Source organism: Mobula hypostoma, chromosome 17, assembly GCF_963921235.1.
Source record: "Mobula hypostoma chromosome 17, sMobHyp1.1, whole genome shotgun sequence".
NCBI classification, from domain to species: domain Eukaryota; kingdom Metazoa; phylum Chordata; class Chondrichthyes; order Myliobatiformes; family Myliobatidae; genus Mobula; species Mobula hypostoma.
Window position 1 is genome coordinate 66,196,697 of NC_086113.1, and position 19,500 is coordinate 66,216,196.

General features: G+C 44.0%; 1 protein-coding gene across 5 annotated transcripts in view; it reads left to right on the top strand.

The window, feature by feature from the left end:
- Window positions 1-19,500, top strand: part of nphp3 (nephronophthisis 3) — a 184,930-nt gene that overhangs the window by 150,481 nt on the left and 14,949 nt on the right. For 3 of the 5 annotated variants that reach the window (XM_063070063.1, XM_063070064.1, XM_063070066.1), the window contains 4 exons: window positions 2,416-2,491; window positions 4,524-4,667; window positions 5,590-5,717; window positions 8,088-8,328. In XM_063070063.1, the coding sequence (XP_062926133.1) occupies window positions 2,416-2,491; window positions 4,524-4,667; window positions 5,590-5,717; window positions 8,088-8,328 (589 nt within the window). The remainder of the gene's footprint in view (window positions 1-2,415; window positions 2,492-4,523; window positions 4,668-5,589; window positions 5,718-8,087; window positions 8,329-19,500) is intronic. The other 2 variants (XM_063070065.1, XM_063070067.1) reach the window with 1 other exon arrangement.

The following is a 19,500-nucleotide window of genomic DNA, read 5'->3' on the forward strand; positions in this document are numbered from 1 at the left end:
TGCTTAATACAAGATTGGAGGGGCAGGTAGTGTTGAGGAAACAGGCTGCAGAAGGACAGACAGATTAGGAGAATGGGCAAGAAAGTGGCAAAAGAAATACAATGTTGGAAAATGCATGGTCATGCTCTTTGATAGAAGAAGTAAATGTGCATACTATTTTCTAAATGGGGAGGAAATCCAAAAATCTGAGATGCAAAAGAACTTGAGATTCCTTGTGCAGAACACCCTAAAGGTTAACTAGCAGATAGAGTCAGTGGTGAGGAAGGCAAATGCAATGTTAGCATTCATTTCAAGCGGTCTAGATACAACAGCAGGGATGTGATGCCGAGGCCTCACCTTGAGTATTGTGAACAGTTCTGGCTCCTCATCCAAGAAAAGATGTGCTGGCGTTGGAGAGGGTCCAGAGGAGGTTCACAAGGATGATTCCAGGAATGAAAGGGTTATCATATGAGGAACATTTGATAGCTCTGGGTCTGTACTCGCTGGAATTTAGAAGGATGAGGGGGGGATCTCATTGAAACCTTTTAAATGTTGAAAGGCCTAAACAGAGTAGATGTTTCTCCACGGTAGGGAAGCTTAGGACAAGAGAGTACAGCCTTAGGATAGAGGGGTATCCATTTAAAAACAGAGATGTGGAGACATTTCTTTAGCCAGAGGGTGGTGAATTAGTGGAATTTATTACCACAGGCAGCTGTGGAGGCCAGGTTGTTGAGTGTGTTTAAGGCAGAACTTGCTGGGTCCTTGACTGGACATGGCATCAAAGGTTATTACTACATCCAGATAGAAAAAAGAAAACCAAATGCAGAATATAGTGTTACAGAGTAAGTGCAGTGCAATTGACAAGTAAAGTGTAAGGGCCATGATGAGGTACATTGAGAGATCAAAGTTAGTATATGAGAGGTCCATTCAAGAGTGGTGTATCAGTGGGGTAGAAGCTGTCTTGAGTCTGGTGGTTTGTATCAGGTGGTTTCTGCACTCAAAGTTTATATCTTCTGTCCACTGAAAAGGGGAGAAGGGAGGCATCCTTGATCATCCCGAGGCTGAGAGAGTATCGAAGGGAGCCAAATAGTTCAGGCATCTCGACTTCAGTACTGACCATCGTGTCTCCTAGCTTAAATTTTCATATTGCTAAGTACAGAATTGGGTGGTAGAGTGGGTAAGGGCGTGTGGTGATTTGAATTCTGAATTACCGATCCAGTAACTGGGGAGTTATTGTTGCAGCCTCATAGGTTGGATCCTGACCTAGGGGAATGTCTTGTGTGGAACGGCATGTACTCTTAAAATCATAAGGCTTGAGAGCCGAATTTGGACATTTGGCCCATTGTCTGCCCTGATTTTCCCACTCAACCCCATTCTCCTGTCTTCTTCCTGTAACCTTTGACACCCTTACTAATCAAGAGCGTATCAACCGCCACTTTAAATATACCTAATCACTTGACCTTCACAGCTGTTTGAACTAATGAATTCCACAGATTCACCACCCTTGACTAAGGGGATGTCCTGGTATTTTGAGGCTGTATCCTCTGGTCCTTGTCATTCTCACTATTGGAAGCAACCGTCCCACATCCATTCTTTTAGACCTTCCAATGTTCAATGGGTTTCAATGAGATCCCCTTTCATTCTTCTCAGCTTCAGCGAACATTGACCCAGAGCTGTCAAACACTCCTCATATGTAACCCATTCATTCCTGGACTCATACTTGTAAACACCCTCTGGACCCTTTTAAATGACAGCACGTCCTTTCATAGACATGGGCCCCAAAATACTCATAATATTCCAAATGTGCACTGACCAAGTCTCAGCATTACATCCTTGCTTTCGTATTCTAGTTCTCTAGAAATGAATGCTAACATTGTATTTGCTTTCCTCACCACTGACTCAACCTGTAAGTTAACCTTTCGGGAATCTAGTCCTAGGGCCCCCAGGCTGTTTTGCACCTTCAATTTCTGAATTCACTTCCCAGTTAGGAAATGGTCTATGCTTATGCTTTCGACAAAGTGGATTTCCCCTGTATGCTGGGTGCTGCTGTTTCCTCCTACATACTACATTGTGGGTTAATTCGTTGCTCTGGCATAGGTTAACAGCAGAAAGAGTCAAAGGGGAGTTGATGGGTATGTGTGAATGAATTCACTGCAAAAGAACGGGGAAAGGAGAGGGAGAATGGGACTAATGTGATTTCTCCCTTGGGGTTTGGCATTGATACCGAGGGCTGACAGGCCACTGAGTAGAATTTAACCAATTTACATTTCTTTCCTGTATTTGCAACGCACTTTCAATTGAAAGTCTCCCCAATAATTTATAGACCTAATTTGTGCATCTGTGGGAGTTCATACAGTACTGCCCATTACTCTGAGGCACGGTAATGTTGGTTCATTGCTAAGCAATTGTCTCCTATTTGTTGTTTTATATTGTGAGATATGAGCAGGTCGAACCGTTAAGAAAACGATCCATGAAGATCAGACAAAAAATTTCTAGACACAAAGGGAATATGGTAAGTGATGAAAATGTAGTATAATTGCACTATTGGTATTTGCTGTTTGCTCAAGAACGTTGGCTGTGCATTACTTCAATACAATCATTTAAATTATATTGTATTCTAGCTTGAGTGTGTAGTTTGAAACATAAGCAAGATTAATCTTTAGCTATGTTTTCTGCTGTAGTGGTAGATTATCATCAGTTTTTTGCCAATTTTGCAGCCTTTTACTCCCATGTTTTCAAGAATGGCAGATAGAATTGATTTATGTTTAAAAGAAAAAAAAAATGCTTGCAAAAATCTAATAAACCAATAGGGATGAAGATGAGACTGCCTTTTAGGAAGAGTTCAGTAGGTCACTCATTTAGTAGAATACTGCATGGAAACTGGCCTTTTTGCCAACTGTGTTGCCCATCAAATTAGTTATATCTGCCATAGTTTTCTCAACATCTCCTATCCATGTAGTTATCCAGATAACATTTAAATGTTGTGAATGTGCTTGCCTCAACCAGTATTTCTGGCAGGTCATTTCAGAAACACATGAAGAAGCTGTCTCTAATGGCTCTTTTCAATCTCTTGCTTCTGATCTAAGCCTGTGTCCTCGGTTTTTAGCACCCCCTTCCTGGGAGAAGCATATGTGTTTTCAGCCCGTCTATGCTCCTCAGGATCTTGTAACTCCTGTCAGGTAGGTCAGGGCTCAATCTCCTACATTCCAGGCAATAAAGTCTAAGCAACCCCTGCTTGTGACTGAGACCCCCAAATCCAGGCAGCATTGTGGTAAATGCTTTTCGCACTCTTCAGTTTAATAATATCTTTTTGTTAACATGGTAGCCAAAATTGTACAAAATACTCTTTAAGTATGCCTCATCTTAAGTAACTGCAACGTATCTTCCCAATCCCTATACTCAGTGCTAGATGCTATCATACTGATGCTGCCTTCACCAACTTGATCTTCCTCTAATGCCACTTTCAGCTGCACTCTTGAGTCCCTTTTCCTAGGGTCGCACCCCTGGTTTGATCTAAAATTCACTACCTCATTTATCTGAATTGAAAACCATTTGCCAGTCCTCAGCCCACATACCTAGCTGATAAAGATCACCCTGTAACTTTTCATAATATTATGCCTGTCTACACCTCCACCTAATTTAGTATCATCTGAAAACCAATTAACCATAACTTATACATTCACCTCAAAATCGTTTATGTAAGTTCCATTCACTGACCCTTGACATACCACTGGAGGCTTCCACTCCAAGAAACAACACTCGACCATCACGCTCCGCTTCCTATTACTGATCCAATTACGAATTCAGTCATTTATCTTCCTGGATCCCATGCGTTCTAGCCTGCCATGAGGGACCTCGCCAGAGTTCATATAGACAACATCCACTGCCCTACACTCATCAATCCTGTAGTTCATGCCTTTAAAGAACTCCAAAAGATTTGTCAGACAGATAACTTACCCTGCACAAAGAAGTGCTGACTGTCCTGAATCAGACACTGCCTTTCCAAATGTTGGTAGATCCCATCCTTGCCCTTTACCGTGCTCCTTTCTATTCTAATGACTAAACTTTGCTCTCATTGACTACAGTATTACTCCCTGATTTGTCAGCAACCACTCTACTGCTCTGGGTTCCACTCCCTGCCACTCTAAATTAAATTCTCTTGTGTAGCACTAACATATCTCCCAGTCAGGATTGTGAACCCTCTCCAGTTCAGATGCAACCTATCTCTGTTGTGCAGGCCACTCCTAGCCATAGATCCTAATGATCCAAGAACATGAACTGTTGCCACCTGCACCGGTTCCTTAGCCTCGTTCATTTGAGCTACTTTCCTATTTTTGCCCTCACTAGATTGAGGTCTTGCTTTTTACATTCTCTCCTGACTCCCTATATCCATTCTGCATTATCCCTCAATACCATTGGTACCAACGTGTACCACATCCTCTGGCTGCTCACCTGCCCCCTTGAGATTGTTCTGCAGCCACTCTAAGATGTCCTTGATCCTGGCACCAAAGAGGCAACACACCATCCTATTGTCTCTTTTGCAGCCGTGGAATCTCCTGTCTGCTCCTTTAATTTTTGAGTCTATCACTACTGTCCTGCCTGACTACTACTTAACCACCTTCAGTGCCACTGACCAGGCTACTGCTGTTGTGCCAAGAAAGATTGCCGTCTTAACAGTATCCAAACAGGTATCTGTCTATTTCTCTTGTCCCTCCTGGTGGTCAATTAGTTATCTGTAGTCTGCACCTTAGTTTTGACCATCCCACTGAAGATCTTGTTTGTGATGCTCTCAGATGAACCGAAGTGCATCCAAGTCCAATTCCTCAGTGGGTCAGTTGGGGCTATACCCTGGACACTCCTTCTGGTGTAGTGCTAGGGGAAACTGGGAGCTTTGCTGAATTCCCACATTATGGAGGAGGAGCATAGCACTCCCTTACCTACACTCCTAACTACACTCATTCTATGCAGTAAAGTTGAAAAGGGGCTTATCAAAGTTTACTTGTTTTCTTCCTTGCTCAGTCTCCTCTCAGCACTTACTCCTCAAACACTGCATTTAGGAACACAAACATTACTGCTCCTGATAATGGCTGCTCAATCAAATTGACCTTTGTGGCTATAACAAAAGCAGTTTGACAGATTGAAAATGCTACAGACCCTGTTGTCATCGGGATAAATTCCCACCTTTACTGCTCTTTAAGCTCCAACAAGCTAATTTCTTCAGATTCCCTCATGACCTCTTTTTCATTTTATTTTTGTGATATCTTTAATCTTGCACTCTCAAACATTCCCTCAGTACCTCTTACATTTTGTATGTAGCCCCACTCTCCATTTTTCAGTATTGCCACATTCTTTAACTATACTCTTCTTTCACCTGGGACTTTCTCCACATTCTCTTTGCCTTCTTGCCTTTCACCGTTTTCTACCCTACTCAACTCTTTCCTCCCCTCTTAAGTATTCATCACCTTACCCTAATAGAAGGTGTTATGCTTGAAATAGAAGGGATTAAACTCTTCAGATGGATATTTTTATTGAGGTGCATGTATAATAGGGACTAGTAAATGGAGACTGATTTGTGGGTACTTCACTGATAATGCTGGTTTCACTTCTCAGCATGGCTTTGCCATTCTACGTCGTAGGGCTCTGCAGTTGGAAGAGCTTAGTCTTGGTGCCAAGTCCGCTGACACGGCTCGAACGCTCAATGAGCTGGGAGTGCTCTACTACCTTCAGAACAATTTGGAGTGAGTAGATGTAATGAATGATATTTGGGCAGAACCTTGTTTATTCTAAGTTTTACATATGATCTTTTGAATAACGGTCACTAACATAATAAAACATAGGTCCTAGATACTTAACATTGATTGCCTGCTACCAAAAAATGAAGTTAATCATAAAATGAGAATATACAGTAAATAGAATTGTTCTCAAGACAGCAAATGAGATAACCTTATCTTAGAAGGCCAACAGGGATACACCGTGTAATCATATGTCAGTGAGACTAGTAGTGGTTGGAGAATTATTGGAAGAAATCCTGGGTGGTGATTAATGTACATCTGGATAAGGATAGGTTAATCAGGGAGAGCTAACACAGATTTGTTGGTATCTGTGTTAAACTTTCTTGAAGAGATTATTAAATATATTGACGAAGGCTGTATGGTTAACATGGAACAGACGGTACAGCAGGGTAACGGGTCTGCAATTTCTGTGCTGACCATGATGGCAGTTTAAACTAATCCCACTGCATGCACATGCTCTGTCCCTCTATTTCTTCTTCTTCTTGGGCCCTTAGCTCCCAGTGGATCATAGGCCGTCGATGACCTGTCTCCACCGTCCAAAGTCGATGGTATGGTTGGAGTTCATTAACGTTTCTATAATCTGCTATATCCACTGTAGGGGGGATTGGCCTATACAGCTTCAACAGAGCTTTGTTGACCATCCTTTCCTGTTTCCACCTCTCATGACGGGGGTGTAGGGTTGGATTTTGAGAGGCATCCCTCTATTTCCTGTATGTGTAAATGCCTCTCAACCATTGTCATGGTATTTGTTTCCACTGCCTATTTTGGCAAAGGGTTCTGGACACCTACCACTCTGAGTTTTAAAAAAAAAAAAATTGCTTCATTAATCTCTTCTAAACTTTTCTCCTCTCACCTTGTAAGTATGTCCTCTAGTATTTGGCATTTTCACCTTGGGGGAAAAAGACCATTTACCTTGCCTCTGATAGTTTTATAAACTTTTACCAGGACACCCCTCAACCCCTCAACCCCTCAACCCCTGAGCTCCAGAGAAAATGATGAAAATTTGTCCAGCCTTTTAGTTAATAATGTTATCCAAGCAGGATGCTGGTAAACCCCTGTGCACCCTTTCCAAGCTTCTCCATCTGCCCCGTAATGTGGCGACCAGAACTGCACACAAAACAGCTAATGTGACCAAACTAAAGTTTTTAAACAGCTGCGACATGACCTGACAACTTTTATGGTCAATGTCCCTAGCAACAAAGATGAGTATGCTATACAGTATGACATCTAGTTGAATTACCACATTCTGGAGTTGTAGACTGTACCCAAGATCCTTCTGTACATCAGTGCATCATAAAGAAGGTGCCAGAAAGTGGTGGCATTTTGTGTGCAGCTCCCAAGGGAATCATCAGATATTCCCGTTCAGAATTACTACAGTGGAAATCTGTAGCCTCAGACACTGCAGTAAGCGACATTGTTTCAAGTTGTTTAAAAAAAATTGTCCATCTTCAGTATGAGTAGTTTTTGAACTGCAGACCACCCAGGGAACAAGTGTTGCAGCAGAAACCTTAGGGAACATCTCCATTGTCTCAGGAAATGTGGCTTCTGAGTAGTGATACAGGTAAAACTGGAAAGCAGGGCCTTGGGGCCACTTCCTTCCTGCCATCTTCCTAATTCTGGAAAATCAAATTGAAGAACTTGGCAAGATTGCAGCTACCAGAGGACATCACAGTCTGCTGTGTACTGTACGTCACAGAAACATGGCTCACCTCCAGTGCTCCAAACATAGCACTGCACCGCCTCTGCCCTTTTCTAACACCATTGTCCGGTCTGTGCAGTGAAAGTTGAAATCCTCAGGAGGGTATGCTGATGTCAGAACATCCTTTAAGAGTCTGAACCCTCACATGTTTCAGCCCTCGATGGTGTACTTAGAGTGGTGAAGCTGTAGAATTCTCCACCCTGGAAAACAGTTGAACACCAAATCACTGAACATTATCAAGGAGTTTGTGGGAGCTCTTTAAGCTAGAGGGATAAAGAGATATGGGGGGAAAGCTGGAAGAGGGCATTGAGTTTGGGTGATCAGCCATCATTGAATAGTGTGCCAGATAACACCTTCTGCTCCAGGCTTCTATGCTTCAGTACTGTATGCATTCTTTGATTCTGTAATAAAACAGCATTCACTATGGACGAGTTTATATACATAACCGTAAATTTTCAAGTAACAATGTGCATTGCATACAATCGAAATGTACAGAAAACTATGCAAGATGTAGTTTTTTAAGGAGGAAACTGGGAAAAATGGTTTCCATCCACATTTTGAGTGAAATTGAAAATACTAATAGATTTATTTAACTTTTTTTCTTAATTTCACTTTAGGACTGCTGAAGTTTTCTTTAAACGTTCCCTGGAAATGAGGGAACGGACTCTTGGTTGTGACCATCCTGACTGTGCACAGTCATTGAATAACCTGGCAGCTCTGTACAATGAGAAGGAGGACCATGAGAAAGCTGAGGAGCTGTATGAAAAAGCTCTGGAGATCCGCTGTCGAGTTTTGGCACCTGATCATCCCTCAGTGGCCTACACTGTCAAGCATCTTGCAGCATTGTACAAAAAGAGAGTGAGTGACGCTGTCATAATGTGAGATGATAAACAAGAAAAAGATCTGCAGATGCAATTTGAGATGATGTTTCTTGCAGCCTCAGCCCTGCATCCTACCATGGCAACAACCATGCTACTGACCTTTCTCAAAACGGTGTCGTTACCTTCCAAATTCTACATGTTTATGTAAGGCCAGTTCAAAAGCCACTTCCTGAGTGGTAACAAACTAGTTGCCCAGGACATGGCCAACTTTATAACTTCTGTTTAATGGGATAAAGCCCGTTTTTTATGTCACTTAGAATAGGAACACACCTGTTATGAAAATGAGTAAAAATTAAAATATTACCTTGCAAGAGCTCGGAAAGCCAGTGCTTATAACTTAACAGTGATAAGCAAATAAGTTTTTTAGGATTTTGTGCTATATCTTGTAAATAAGATATTTCAGTTCATTTAATTATATTTGGTATGTTTTATTGTTTTGTATGTAAACCACAGATTCATATATGAACAGGTTATAGCATCAGAAAGGCTGGTAACAGGCCTTCTGGCCACATTCCAACCATTATTTCCAATACTGGTAACCAACTTTACAGCATCCTTCTACCCATCTTCGCAGCTATCACTATCACCTTGCAGCCTAAGATGATATTCCTCATTAACAACGACACCAATTTTCCTGTCACCTGTAAACTTGCCACACTTATCTTCAATATTCACATCCATTTTGCTAATATCACAGGCTTCCAATTACAATAACAAACCTCCACCATTAACGCTCTGCTGCCTACTACTAAGCCAGTTTTGGATTAATTTGTCTCCCCGTGGCTTATACCAGGGTCTCATGGGGACCTTGTAAAAGGTGTACTGACGTTTATCAACATGACATCAGCTTTCAATTGCTGTGGCATAGAATGGAAGAGGAGAAAGAAAATGGTACAACTTTCAAGATGATGCTGATGAGTAGTGACTTTTTGCATGCAGTTCCGATGGGAATCATCAGATATTCCATTTAGGACAACTACAGCTGAAATCCACAGCCACACCCATGTAAGCAATATTGGTTTAAGACAATGAAAAAATCCTATTGATCCTCAAAATTGGTGGAACCTAGACAGCAGACTCAGGTGCCAAGTGTTGTTCTCCTTTAAGGAAAAGGAAGTAGGGAAGGTTCGCTGGGTTGCAGGTATGATTGAAATACATACCTCCAAATTTAGACCTCCAATCCTGACTACCCTGTATGGTCTCTGGAAAGTAAAATTGAAGATCTCAACCAGAAGGATTGCTGTATACATTGTTTCACAAAATACAAGGTGCACCCCCGCAATTTTGGATGCAGAACCGCAACCTGAGGCTTCATCCACACAAAAGACAGGACAGCTGAGTCTTTTGAAAGTAGAGGAGGTGATGTATGCTTTGTGTTTAACTCATTATGGTGCACAGACGTGGCTGTTCTGTTTCAATCCTGCTCATCCGACCTGGAACATCCAGTGGTGCAGTGTCTTTCACTTTATCTGCTGAGGGAGTTTCCTTCCATTCCACCTGTGGCCAATGTCAGGCAGGCACTGGAGCAACTGAGCACTCTGATCAGCAGTCAGGAAACAGCATACCTGGATACTTTCCCTATCATTGCGGGGGATTTCAACCGGGCCAGCCTGAAGTCTCTGAACAATTACCATCCAGATTTCATCTGTGGAGCCAGAGGAGGCAACACATTTGACCACTGTTATACCACCATGAAGAACACTTGGCATGCCATCCCACGCCCAAGTCCGATCCACTGGCAGTACTTCTAATCCTGGCGTACAGGCAGGACCAGTGACTAAAGACCGCAGCACCAGTGCCGAGGACCAAGAAGGTATGGTACAGGGAGGCGAAGGAGCACTTGTAGGATTGCTTTGAGTTGATGAACTTGACAATATTCAGGGATTCATTATCGAATCTGAATGAATATACTCGTAACTTCATCAAGCTCTCTGTGGATGAGTGTGCCTTTGAGAACATCTCAGACGTACCCAAACCAAAAAACTGAAGATGAGCCCAGAGTCTACAAAGGGTTAGATCAGTGGCATTCAAGACCAGTGATCCAGAACTATACAAGAAGTCCAGGTGTGACCGACAGGAAGCCTACTTTAAGAGAAAAAAAAATTCATATTGAAGTTGGAGATGGAATCTAATGCACATCAGCTCTGGCAGGGATGGCAGTCCATTATTTCTTACAAGGCGAAACCCACCTTCATGAATGGCTGTGATGCTTTATTCTCAGATGAGATGAACACCTCTTCTCCCTTGTTGTGACCCTGTGATCTGTGTCTTGGAAATCAATGTCAGAACTCTCACAAGATGTCAGGCTCTGATGGTGTACGTGGTAGGGCACTGAAAACTTGTGCCAACCAACTGCCAAGACTGTATAATCAACCTCTTCCTGTTGCAGTTGGAGGTTCACACCTGCTTCGAAAGGGCGACAACCATAACAGTGCCCAAGTGCTCTACTGCCAAGAGGGAGCTGCCTCAATGATCATCTCCCAGTTGCACTCACATCTACTGTGATGAAGTGCTTTGAGAGGTTAATCATGGCTAGAGTCAACATCTGCCTAAGCAAGGACCTGGACCCGCTGAGGTTTGTCTACAGCAGATGCCATTTCACTGGCTCTCCACTTGGCTTTGGATCAACTAAACTGTAGCAATACCTACTTCAGACTGCTGTTTATTGATCAGTGTTCAACACAGTCATACCCTTAGTAGTGAATCTGTGGAATGCTCTGCCACACAGCTGTGGAGGACAAGACCGTGGGTATATTTAAAGTGAAAATTGATAATTTCCTAATTGGTCAGGGCATCAAAGGTTATGGCGAGATTGCAGGTGTATGGGGTTGAGTGGGATCCGGGATTAGCCATGATGGAATGGTGGAGCAGACTCGATGGGCTGAATGGCCTAATTCTGCTCCTATGTCTTATGGTCTTAATCAACAAGCTCCAAAACATGAGCCTCTGTACCTCTCTCTGCAATTGGATCCTTGACTTCTCATTGTGAGACCACAGTCACTGCGGATCGGAAATAACATCTCGCTGACAAACAGCACTCAAGGATGCATGCTTGGTTCACTGATCTACTTACTCTACAACGAAAAACTGCGTGGCTAGTTTCAAACACCATCTATAAATTTGCTGATGATACAACTAATCTACTGCTCTCGCAGTGCGTTGTGTACAAAGCTAGGCAGGGAGTTAAACACCTTCTCCAAAATCACGCAAGCCACTCTCTTCGGGGTTTTGAATGAGAAAACTGCAGTAAGTTAAGTAAAACCATGTATTGAATTCAATACAGAATGGTCACTCACCTGAATATACTAATATTATCGATTATTCTCACAATCAGCGTGAAACAAGGTAATACACGCAATGTTCTGTATTTATGCCATGGACTAGAGTGAACTCGTCGCCCAGCGGTAGCTTAATAACTATGCAGGAAAAACGCAATACTTACTTCAAAGTTCATCTGCTGAATATGTACCAATAATAAGAAAGCTTAAGATGCACAGATATTGTTGTTTCAAGGGCAAATAAAGAGTGGATGGAGATAAATTTCCTTCTACCATGATTGTTCCAGGTTGAAATCCAAATGAAACTGCACAGGAAGTAATGTTTGTACAAAATAAACTTCAAAATGTCAGCAAACAACAGGAATTCTGCAGATGCTGGAAATTCAAGCAACACACATCAAAGTTGCTGGTGAACGCAGCAGGCCAGGCAGCATCTGTAGGAAGAGGTGCAGTCGATGTTTCAGGCCGAGACCCTTCGTCAGGACTAACTGAAGGAAGAGTGAGTAAGGGATTTGAAAGTTGGAGGGGGAGGGGGAGATCCAAAATGATAGGAGAAGACAGGAGGGGGAGGGATGGAGCCAAGAGCTGGACAGGTGATAGGCAAAAGGGGATACGAGAGGATCATAGGACAGGAGGTCCGGGAAGAAAGACAAGGGGGGGGGACCCAGAGGATGGGCAAGAGGTATATTCAGAGGGACAGAGGGAGAAAAAGGAGAGTGAGAGAAAGAATGTGTGCATAAAAATAAGTGACAGATGGGGTACGAGGGGGAGGTGGGGCCTTAGCGGAAGTTAGAGAAGTCGATGTTCATGCCATCAGGTTGGAGGCTACCCAGACAGAATATAAGGTGTTGTTCCTCCAACCTGAGTGTGGCTTCATCTTTACAGTAGAGGAGACTTTTACATTTTAATTCCACATCCCATTCCCATTCTGACATGTCTATCCACGGCCTCCTCTACTGTAAAGATGAAGCCACACTCAGGTTGGAGGAACAACACCTTATATTCCGTCTGGGTAGCCTCCAACCTGATGGCATGAACATTGACTTCTCTAACTTCCGCTAAGGCCCCACCTCCCCCTCGTACCCCATCTGTCACTTATTTTTATGCACACATTCTTTCTCTCACTCTCCTTTTTCTCCCTCTGTCCCTCTGAATATACCTCTTGCCCATCCTCTGGGTAACCCCCACCCCCCCCCGTCTTTCTTCCCGGACCTCCTATCCCATGATCTTCTCGTATCCCCTTTGCCAATCACCTGTCCAGCTCTTGGCTCCATCCCTCCCCCTCCTGTCTTCTCCTATCATTTTGGATCACCCCCTCCCCCTCCCACTTTCAAATCTCTTACTAACTCTTCCTTCAGTTAGTCCTGACGAAGGGTCTCGGCCTGAGACGTCGACTGCACCTCTTCGTAGAGATGCTGCCTGGCCTGCTGCGTTCACCTGCAACTTTGATGTGTGTTGCTTCAAAATGAACAGTGCCTCTAAAAGCAGAACAGATATTGTTGGCAGAGTTTCAGATGGTGATGAGGAGGCATACAGAGGGTGAGATCAATCATCCGGTTGAGTGGTGTAGCAACAACAATCATGCCCTCAACGTCAGTGAGCCCAAGGAATTGATTGTGGATTTCAGGACAGGGAAGTTGAAGGAGCATACACCAGTCCTTATCGTGGGATCAGCAGTGAAAAGGGGGAGCAGTTTCAAGTTCATGAGTGTCAACATCTCTGAAGATGTATCCTGAGCCCAATATATTGATACAATTACAAAGAAGGCACAACAGCAGCTCTGCTTATTTCCTTAAGAATTTGAGGAGACTTGATGTGTCACTAAAGACTTTCAAATTTCTATAGATATACCATGGAGAGCATTCTACTGGTTGCATTACTGCTTGGTATGGAGGGGCCACTGCATTGGATCGGAATTAGCTGCAGAAAGTTGTAAACTCCCTCGGTCAGCTCCATCATGGGCACTAGCCTCCCCAGCACTGAGGTCATCTTCAAAAGGCGAAGCCTCTAAAAGGTGACATCCATCGTTTAGGACCCCCATCACCCAGGACATGCACTCTTCTCATTGCTACCGTCAAGGAGAAGGTATAGGAGCCTGGAGGCACACATTCAACATTTCAGGAACAGCTGCTTGCCCTCTGCCATCTGATTTCTTAATGGACAATAAACCTATGTGCATTATCTCACTTTTTTTTTTCTTTTACTCTGTTCTTGCACTACTTATTTAATTTAATTAGATATATTTTTAGAAACATAAAAAATCTACAGCACAATACAGGCCCTTCGGTCCACAAAACTGTGCCGAACATGTCCCTACCTTAGAAATTACCTAGGGTTACCCATAGCCATCTATTTTTCTCTGCTCCATGTTCCTGTCCAGGAGTCTTTTAAAAGACCCTATCACATCCGCCTCCACCACCGTCGCCGGCAACCTATTCCATGCACTCACCACTCTCTGTGTAAAAAAACTTACCCCTGACTTCTCCTCTGTACCTACTTCCGAGCACCTTAAAACTGTACTCACATCCTTCCTGAAGTGAGGTGGCCAGAACTGAGCACAGTACTCCAAGTAGGTCTGACCAGGGTTCTATACAGCTGTAACATTACCTCTCAGCTTTTGAACTCACTCCCACGGTTGATGAAGGCCAATGCACTGTATGCCTTCTTAACCACACAGTCAATCTTTGCAACACTTTTGAGTGTCCTATGGACACAGACCCCAAGATCCCTGTGATCCTCCACTCTGCCAAGAGTCTGACCATTGATACTATATTCTGCCGTCATATTTGACCTACCAAAATGAACCACCTCACACTTATCTGGGTTGAAGTCCATTTGCCACTTCTCAGCCCATTTTTTAATGTCCTGCTGTAACCTCTGACAGCCCTCTACACTATCCACAACACCTCCAACCTTTGTGTCATCAGCAAACTTACTAACCCATCCCTCCACTTCCTCATTCAGGTCATTTATAAAAATCATGAATAGTAAGGGTCCCAGAACAGATCCCTGGTCACCGACCTCCATACAGAATATGACCCGTCTACAACCACTCTTTACCTTCTATGGGCAAGCCAATTCTGGATCCAGAAAGCAAGGTCCCCTTGGATCCCATGCCTCCTTACTTTCTCAATAAGTCTTGCATGGGGCACCTTATCAAATGCCTTGCTGAAATCCATATACACTACATCTACTGCTCTTCCTTCATCATTGTGTTTAGTCACATCCTCAAAAAATTCAATCAGGCTCGTAAGGCACGACCTGCCTTTGACAAAGCCATGCTGACTATTCCTAGTCATATGCCTCTCCAAATGTTTATAAATCCTGCTTCTCAGGATTTTCTCCATCAACTTACCAACCACTGAAGTAAGACTCACTGGTCTATAATTTCCTGGACTATCTCTACTCCCTTTCTTGAATAAGGGAACAATATCTCCAATCCTCCGAAACCTCTCCCATTCCCATTGATGATGCAAAGATCATTGTCAGAGGCTCAGCAATCTCCTCCCTTGCCTCCCACAGTAGCCTGGGGTATATTTCGTCTGGTCCTGGTGACTTATCCAACTTGATGCTGTCCAAAAACTCCAGCACATCCTCTTTCTTAATGTCTTTATGCTTAAGCATTTCAGCCCACTGTAAGTCATCCCTACAATCGCCAAGGTCCTTTTCCGTAGTGTTACGAACTGTAACATTTTAGAAATAAACCAGCAGCAAGAGATTTCACACTGAGTCAGGTTTTAATATCTTTATTAGTATCTACTTATAATATCATAACTTAACCAAGATAAACAATGTTAACCGTGTTAGGTGTGTATATGTGTGTAATATAGCTCCCAAACTAAGTTAAGCTTGGGGAAACAAAGCTTAGAGTCTTGAGATGGTAAAGTAGGAAAGTTCAGTTCATCCACGGAATAAATGATAGGAGAGAGATATTTGTAATCCAGGGTGAAACGTAGAGGAGGTAATTACGAAGTATTCCATGATGGTAAAACGAGATAACAGTTGCATAGATCTTGTCCATCGTGTCATTCCAAATCCACATTCGAATTATCACCGAAAGTGATCTGTCACTGGAATATTGTCTTCAAGGGATTACCACGCAACATACCCAGGCAAGGATTAACGCATAAGTGGTCTCCACAGGATATCCCAAACAAAATCTACTCCTTTTGGATTATACGAAGTGACAGTCCCACATTCATTGTGCACCGTGTGCCGATATTTAACCCAATCTTTTGGGCTTAAAAGAGTTTCAAACCATTGCAGTGACCAGCTGAAGCTTCAGCAGCTGGTTCGTTCTCTCTCTCTCTCTCACTCTCACTCTCACTCTCACTCTCTCTCTCCTCCCCCTCTCTCTCTCTTCCCCCTCTCTCTCTTCCCCCCTCTCTCTCTTCCCCCCTCTCTCTCTTCCCCCCTCTCTCTCTTCCCCCCTCTCTCTCTTCCCCCTCTCTCTCTTCCCCCCTCTCTCTCTTCCCCCCTCTCTCTCTTCCCCCCTCTCTCTCTTCCCCCCTCTCTCTCTTCCCCCCTCTCTCTCTTCCCCCTCTCTCTCTTCCCCCCTCTCTCTCTTCCCCCTCTCTCTCTTCCCCCCTCTCTCTCTTCCCCCTCTCTCTCTTCCCCCTCTCTCTCTTCCCCCTCTCTCTCTTCCCCCTCTCTCTCTTCCCCCTCTCTCTCTTTCCCCCTCTCTCTCTTCCCCCCTCTCTCTTCCCCCCTCTCCCTCTTCCCCCCTCTCCCCCCCTCTCCCTCTTCCCCCCTCTCCCTCTTCCCCCCTCTCCCTCTTCCCCCCTCTCCCCCTCTCCCCCTCTCCCCCCCTCTCCCTCTCCCTCCCTTGTTGTAAAGTTAAACAAACTGCAGTCAGTCAGTGAACAACATCGTAGTCCCGCCTCATTTAGGCACTCTTAAAGTGACAGTCCACAGTAAACAAAACCTGTGGGTTCGTAACAGTAGTGAATACTGAAGCAAAGTACTCATTAAGTACCTCTGCTCTCTTCTCCGGTTCCATACACAGTTTTCCACTGTCACATTTGATTGGTCCTATTCTCTTACGTCTTATCCTCTTGCTCTTCACGTACTTGTACAATGCCTTGGGGTTTATTGTAGTTTATAGTTTTAATTATGTATTGTAATGTACTGCTGTTGCAAAACAACAAATTTTATGACATATCCCAGTGATATGAATCCTGATTCTGAGTTTCTTTGTAAAACATTGGTTCAGCCACATCTATACATTTTTGGTAACCAGAGTATCAAAAGGATTTGATTTCACTCCATAGGATGCAGAGGTCAGTTCCTGGATGCTGTGCACAGGAACTTGGGAGTGTTTGTGCATGAACTGCAGAAGGTTATCAAGAAGGGAAGTGGAATATTGGCCATCAATGTAAGAGAGCATCCATCATTAAGGGCCCCAGTCACTCAGGACATGTCCTCTTCTCATTGCTGTCATCAAAAAGGAGATACAGAAGCCTGAAGGCACGCACTCAGCGATTTAGGAACAGCTTCTTCCCCTCTGCCATCCGTTTCCTAAATGGACATTGAACCCTTCGGCACTATTTATTATTTCTTTTTTTGCACTATCTATTTAGTTCAATGTTTAAGTATATATATATTTACTGTAATTCAATTTTTTATTATGTATTGCAATCTGCTGCATAACAATGCATTTTACAGCATATGCCAGTGATTTTAAACCTGCCTGATGAGATTGAATTTAAGAGCAAAGTGGTTATGCTGTCACTGATCAGGGTACTGGTGAGGCCTCATCTGGAATACTGCATACATTTCTGGTCTCCTTCCTGCAGGAAAGGCATACTGGCTTTGGAGGTATTGTAGAAGAGATTCACCAGGTTGATTCTGGAGATGAGGAAAGATTGAGACTATGCTCACTGGAATTCAGAAGAATTGAGAGGGCATATAAAATCATGAAGTTCTTTCCACTTGAAAATGAGGGGCCATATCTTTTAAGATTCAGAGGAATAAATTTAGGACATGGATGAGAAGAAAGAGTATTCTTTCATCGGTTTGAACAAGGCACAACTGCGCAAGCACGTGGAGGTCAGCCAGTGAGAACAGCGAGAAGAGTTTAAAAAGAAGACAAATTTATACAGTGGGCATCGGAGTAGAGGGAGACAGAGTAGGAAGCCTTTGGCTCAACGGGGCTTCAGCAATAGCAGGGTCGAGGCGAGGTAAGTTGCCTGAGTAGAATACAGACAGGAAGTATGTGTGTGAGGCCAGTTTTCTGTTCTCGGTGTCAGATTTGGGAAGTCCTGGAGACTCCCAGCCTCCCGGATGGCCACATCTGCACCAGGTGCATCAAGCTGCAGCTCCTTAGGAACCGTATTAGGGAACTGGAGATGCAGCTCGATGACCTTCGTCTGGTCAGGGAGAGTGAGGATGTGATGGAGTGGAGCTGTAGGTAGGTAGTCACTCCGGGGCCCGGGGAGACAGTTAAGTGGGTAACAGTCAGGAGAGGGAAGGGTAAGAGGCAGATGATAGAGAGTACCCCAGTGGCTGTCTCCCTTAACAATATGTACTCCTGTTTGAGTACTGTTGGGGAGATGGCTGACCTGGGGAAAGCAACAGTGGTCATGCCTCTGGCACAGAGTCTGGCCCTGTGGCTCAGAAAGGTAGGGAAAGGAAGAGGATGGCAGCAGTGATAGGGGACTGTATAGTTAGGGGGTCAGACAGGCGACTCTGTGGATGCAGGAAAGAAACGAGGATGGTAGTTTCCCTCCCAGGAGCCAGGGTCCGGGATGCTTCTGATTGTTTCCACGATATCTTGAAGTGGGAAGGAGAATATCCAGGGGTCGTGGTTCCAATGACATAGGTAGGAAAAGGGAGGAGGTCCTGAAAACAGACTACAGGGAGTTAGGAAGGAAGTTGAAAAGCAGGACTTCAAAGGTAGTAATCTTGGGATTACTGCCTGTGCCACTTGACAGTGAGAATAGGAATAGAGTGAGGTGGAGGATAAATGTGTGGCTGAGGGTTTGGAGCGGGGGCAGGGATTCAGATTTCTGGATCATTGGGACCTCTTTTGGGGCAGGTGTGACCTGTACAAAAAGGTCAGGTTGCAGTTGAATCCCAGGGGGACCATTATCCTGGCACAGAGGTTTGCAAAGGCTGTTGGGGAGAGTTTAAACTAAAATTGCTAGGGGCTGGGAACCGAACTGAAGTGATGGAGGAAAGGGAGGTTGGCTCACAAATAGAGAAAGCTTGGAGACAGTGCGAGAGGGAGGATAGGCAGGTGATAGAGAAGGGACGCACTCAGACCGATGGTTTGAGATGTGTCTATTTTAATGCAAGGAGTATTATGAACAAAGCGGGTGAGCTTAGAGCATGGATCAGCACTTGGAGCTATGATGTTGTGGCAATTACAGCGATTTGGATGGTGCATGGGCAGGAATGGCTACTTCGAGTGCCAGGCTTTAGGTGTTTCAGAAAGGACAGGGAGGGAGGCAAAAGAGGTGGGGGCGTGGCACTGTTGATCAGGGATAGCGTCACGGCTGCTGAAAAGGAGGAAGTCATGGAGGGGTTGTCTATGGAGTCTCTGTGGGTGGAAGTTAGGAATAGGAAGGGATCAATAACTCTACTGGGTATTTTTTTAAAAACCACCCAATAGTAACAGGGTGATTGAGGAGCAGATAGGGAGACAAATTCTGCAAAGGTGTAACAAATAACAGGGTTGTTGTGGGAGATTTTAATTTCCCAAATATTGTTTGGCATCTCCCTAGAGTTAGGGGTTTAGATGGGGTGGAGTTTGTTAGGTGTGTTCAGGAAGGTTTCTTGACACAATATGTAGATAAGCCTACAAGAGGAGAGGCTGTACTTGATCTGGTATTAGGAAATGAACCTGGTCAGGTGTCAGGTCTCTCAGTGGG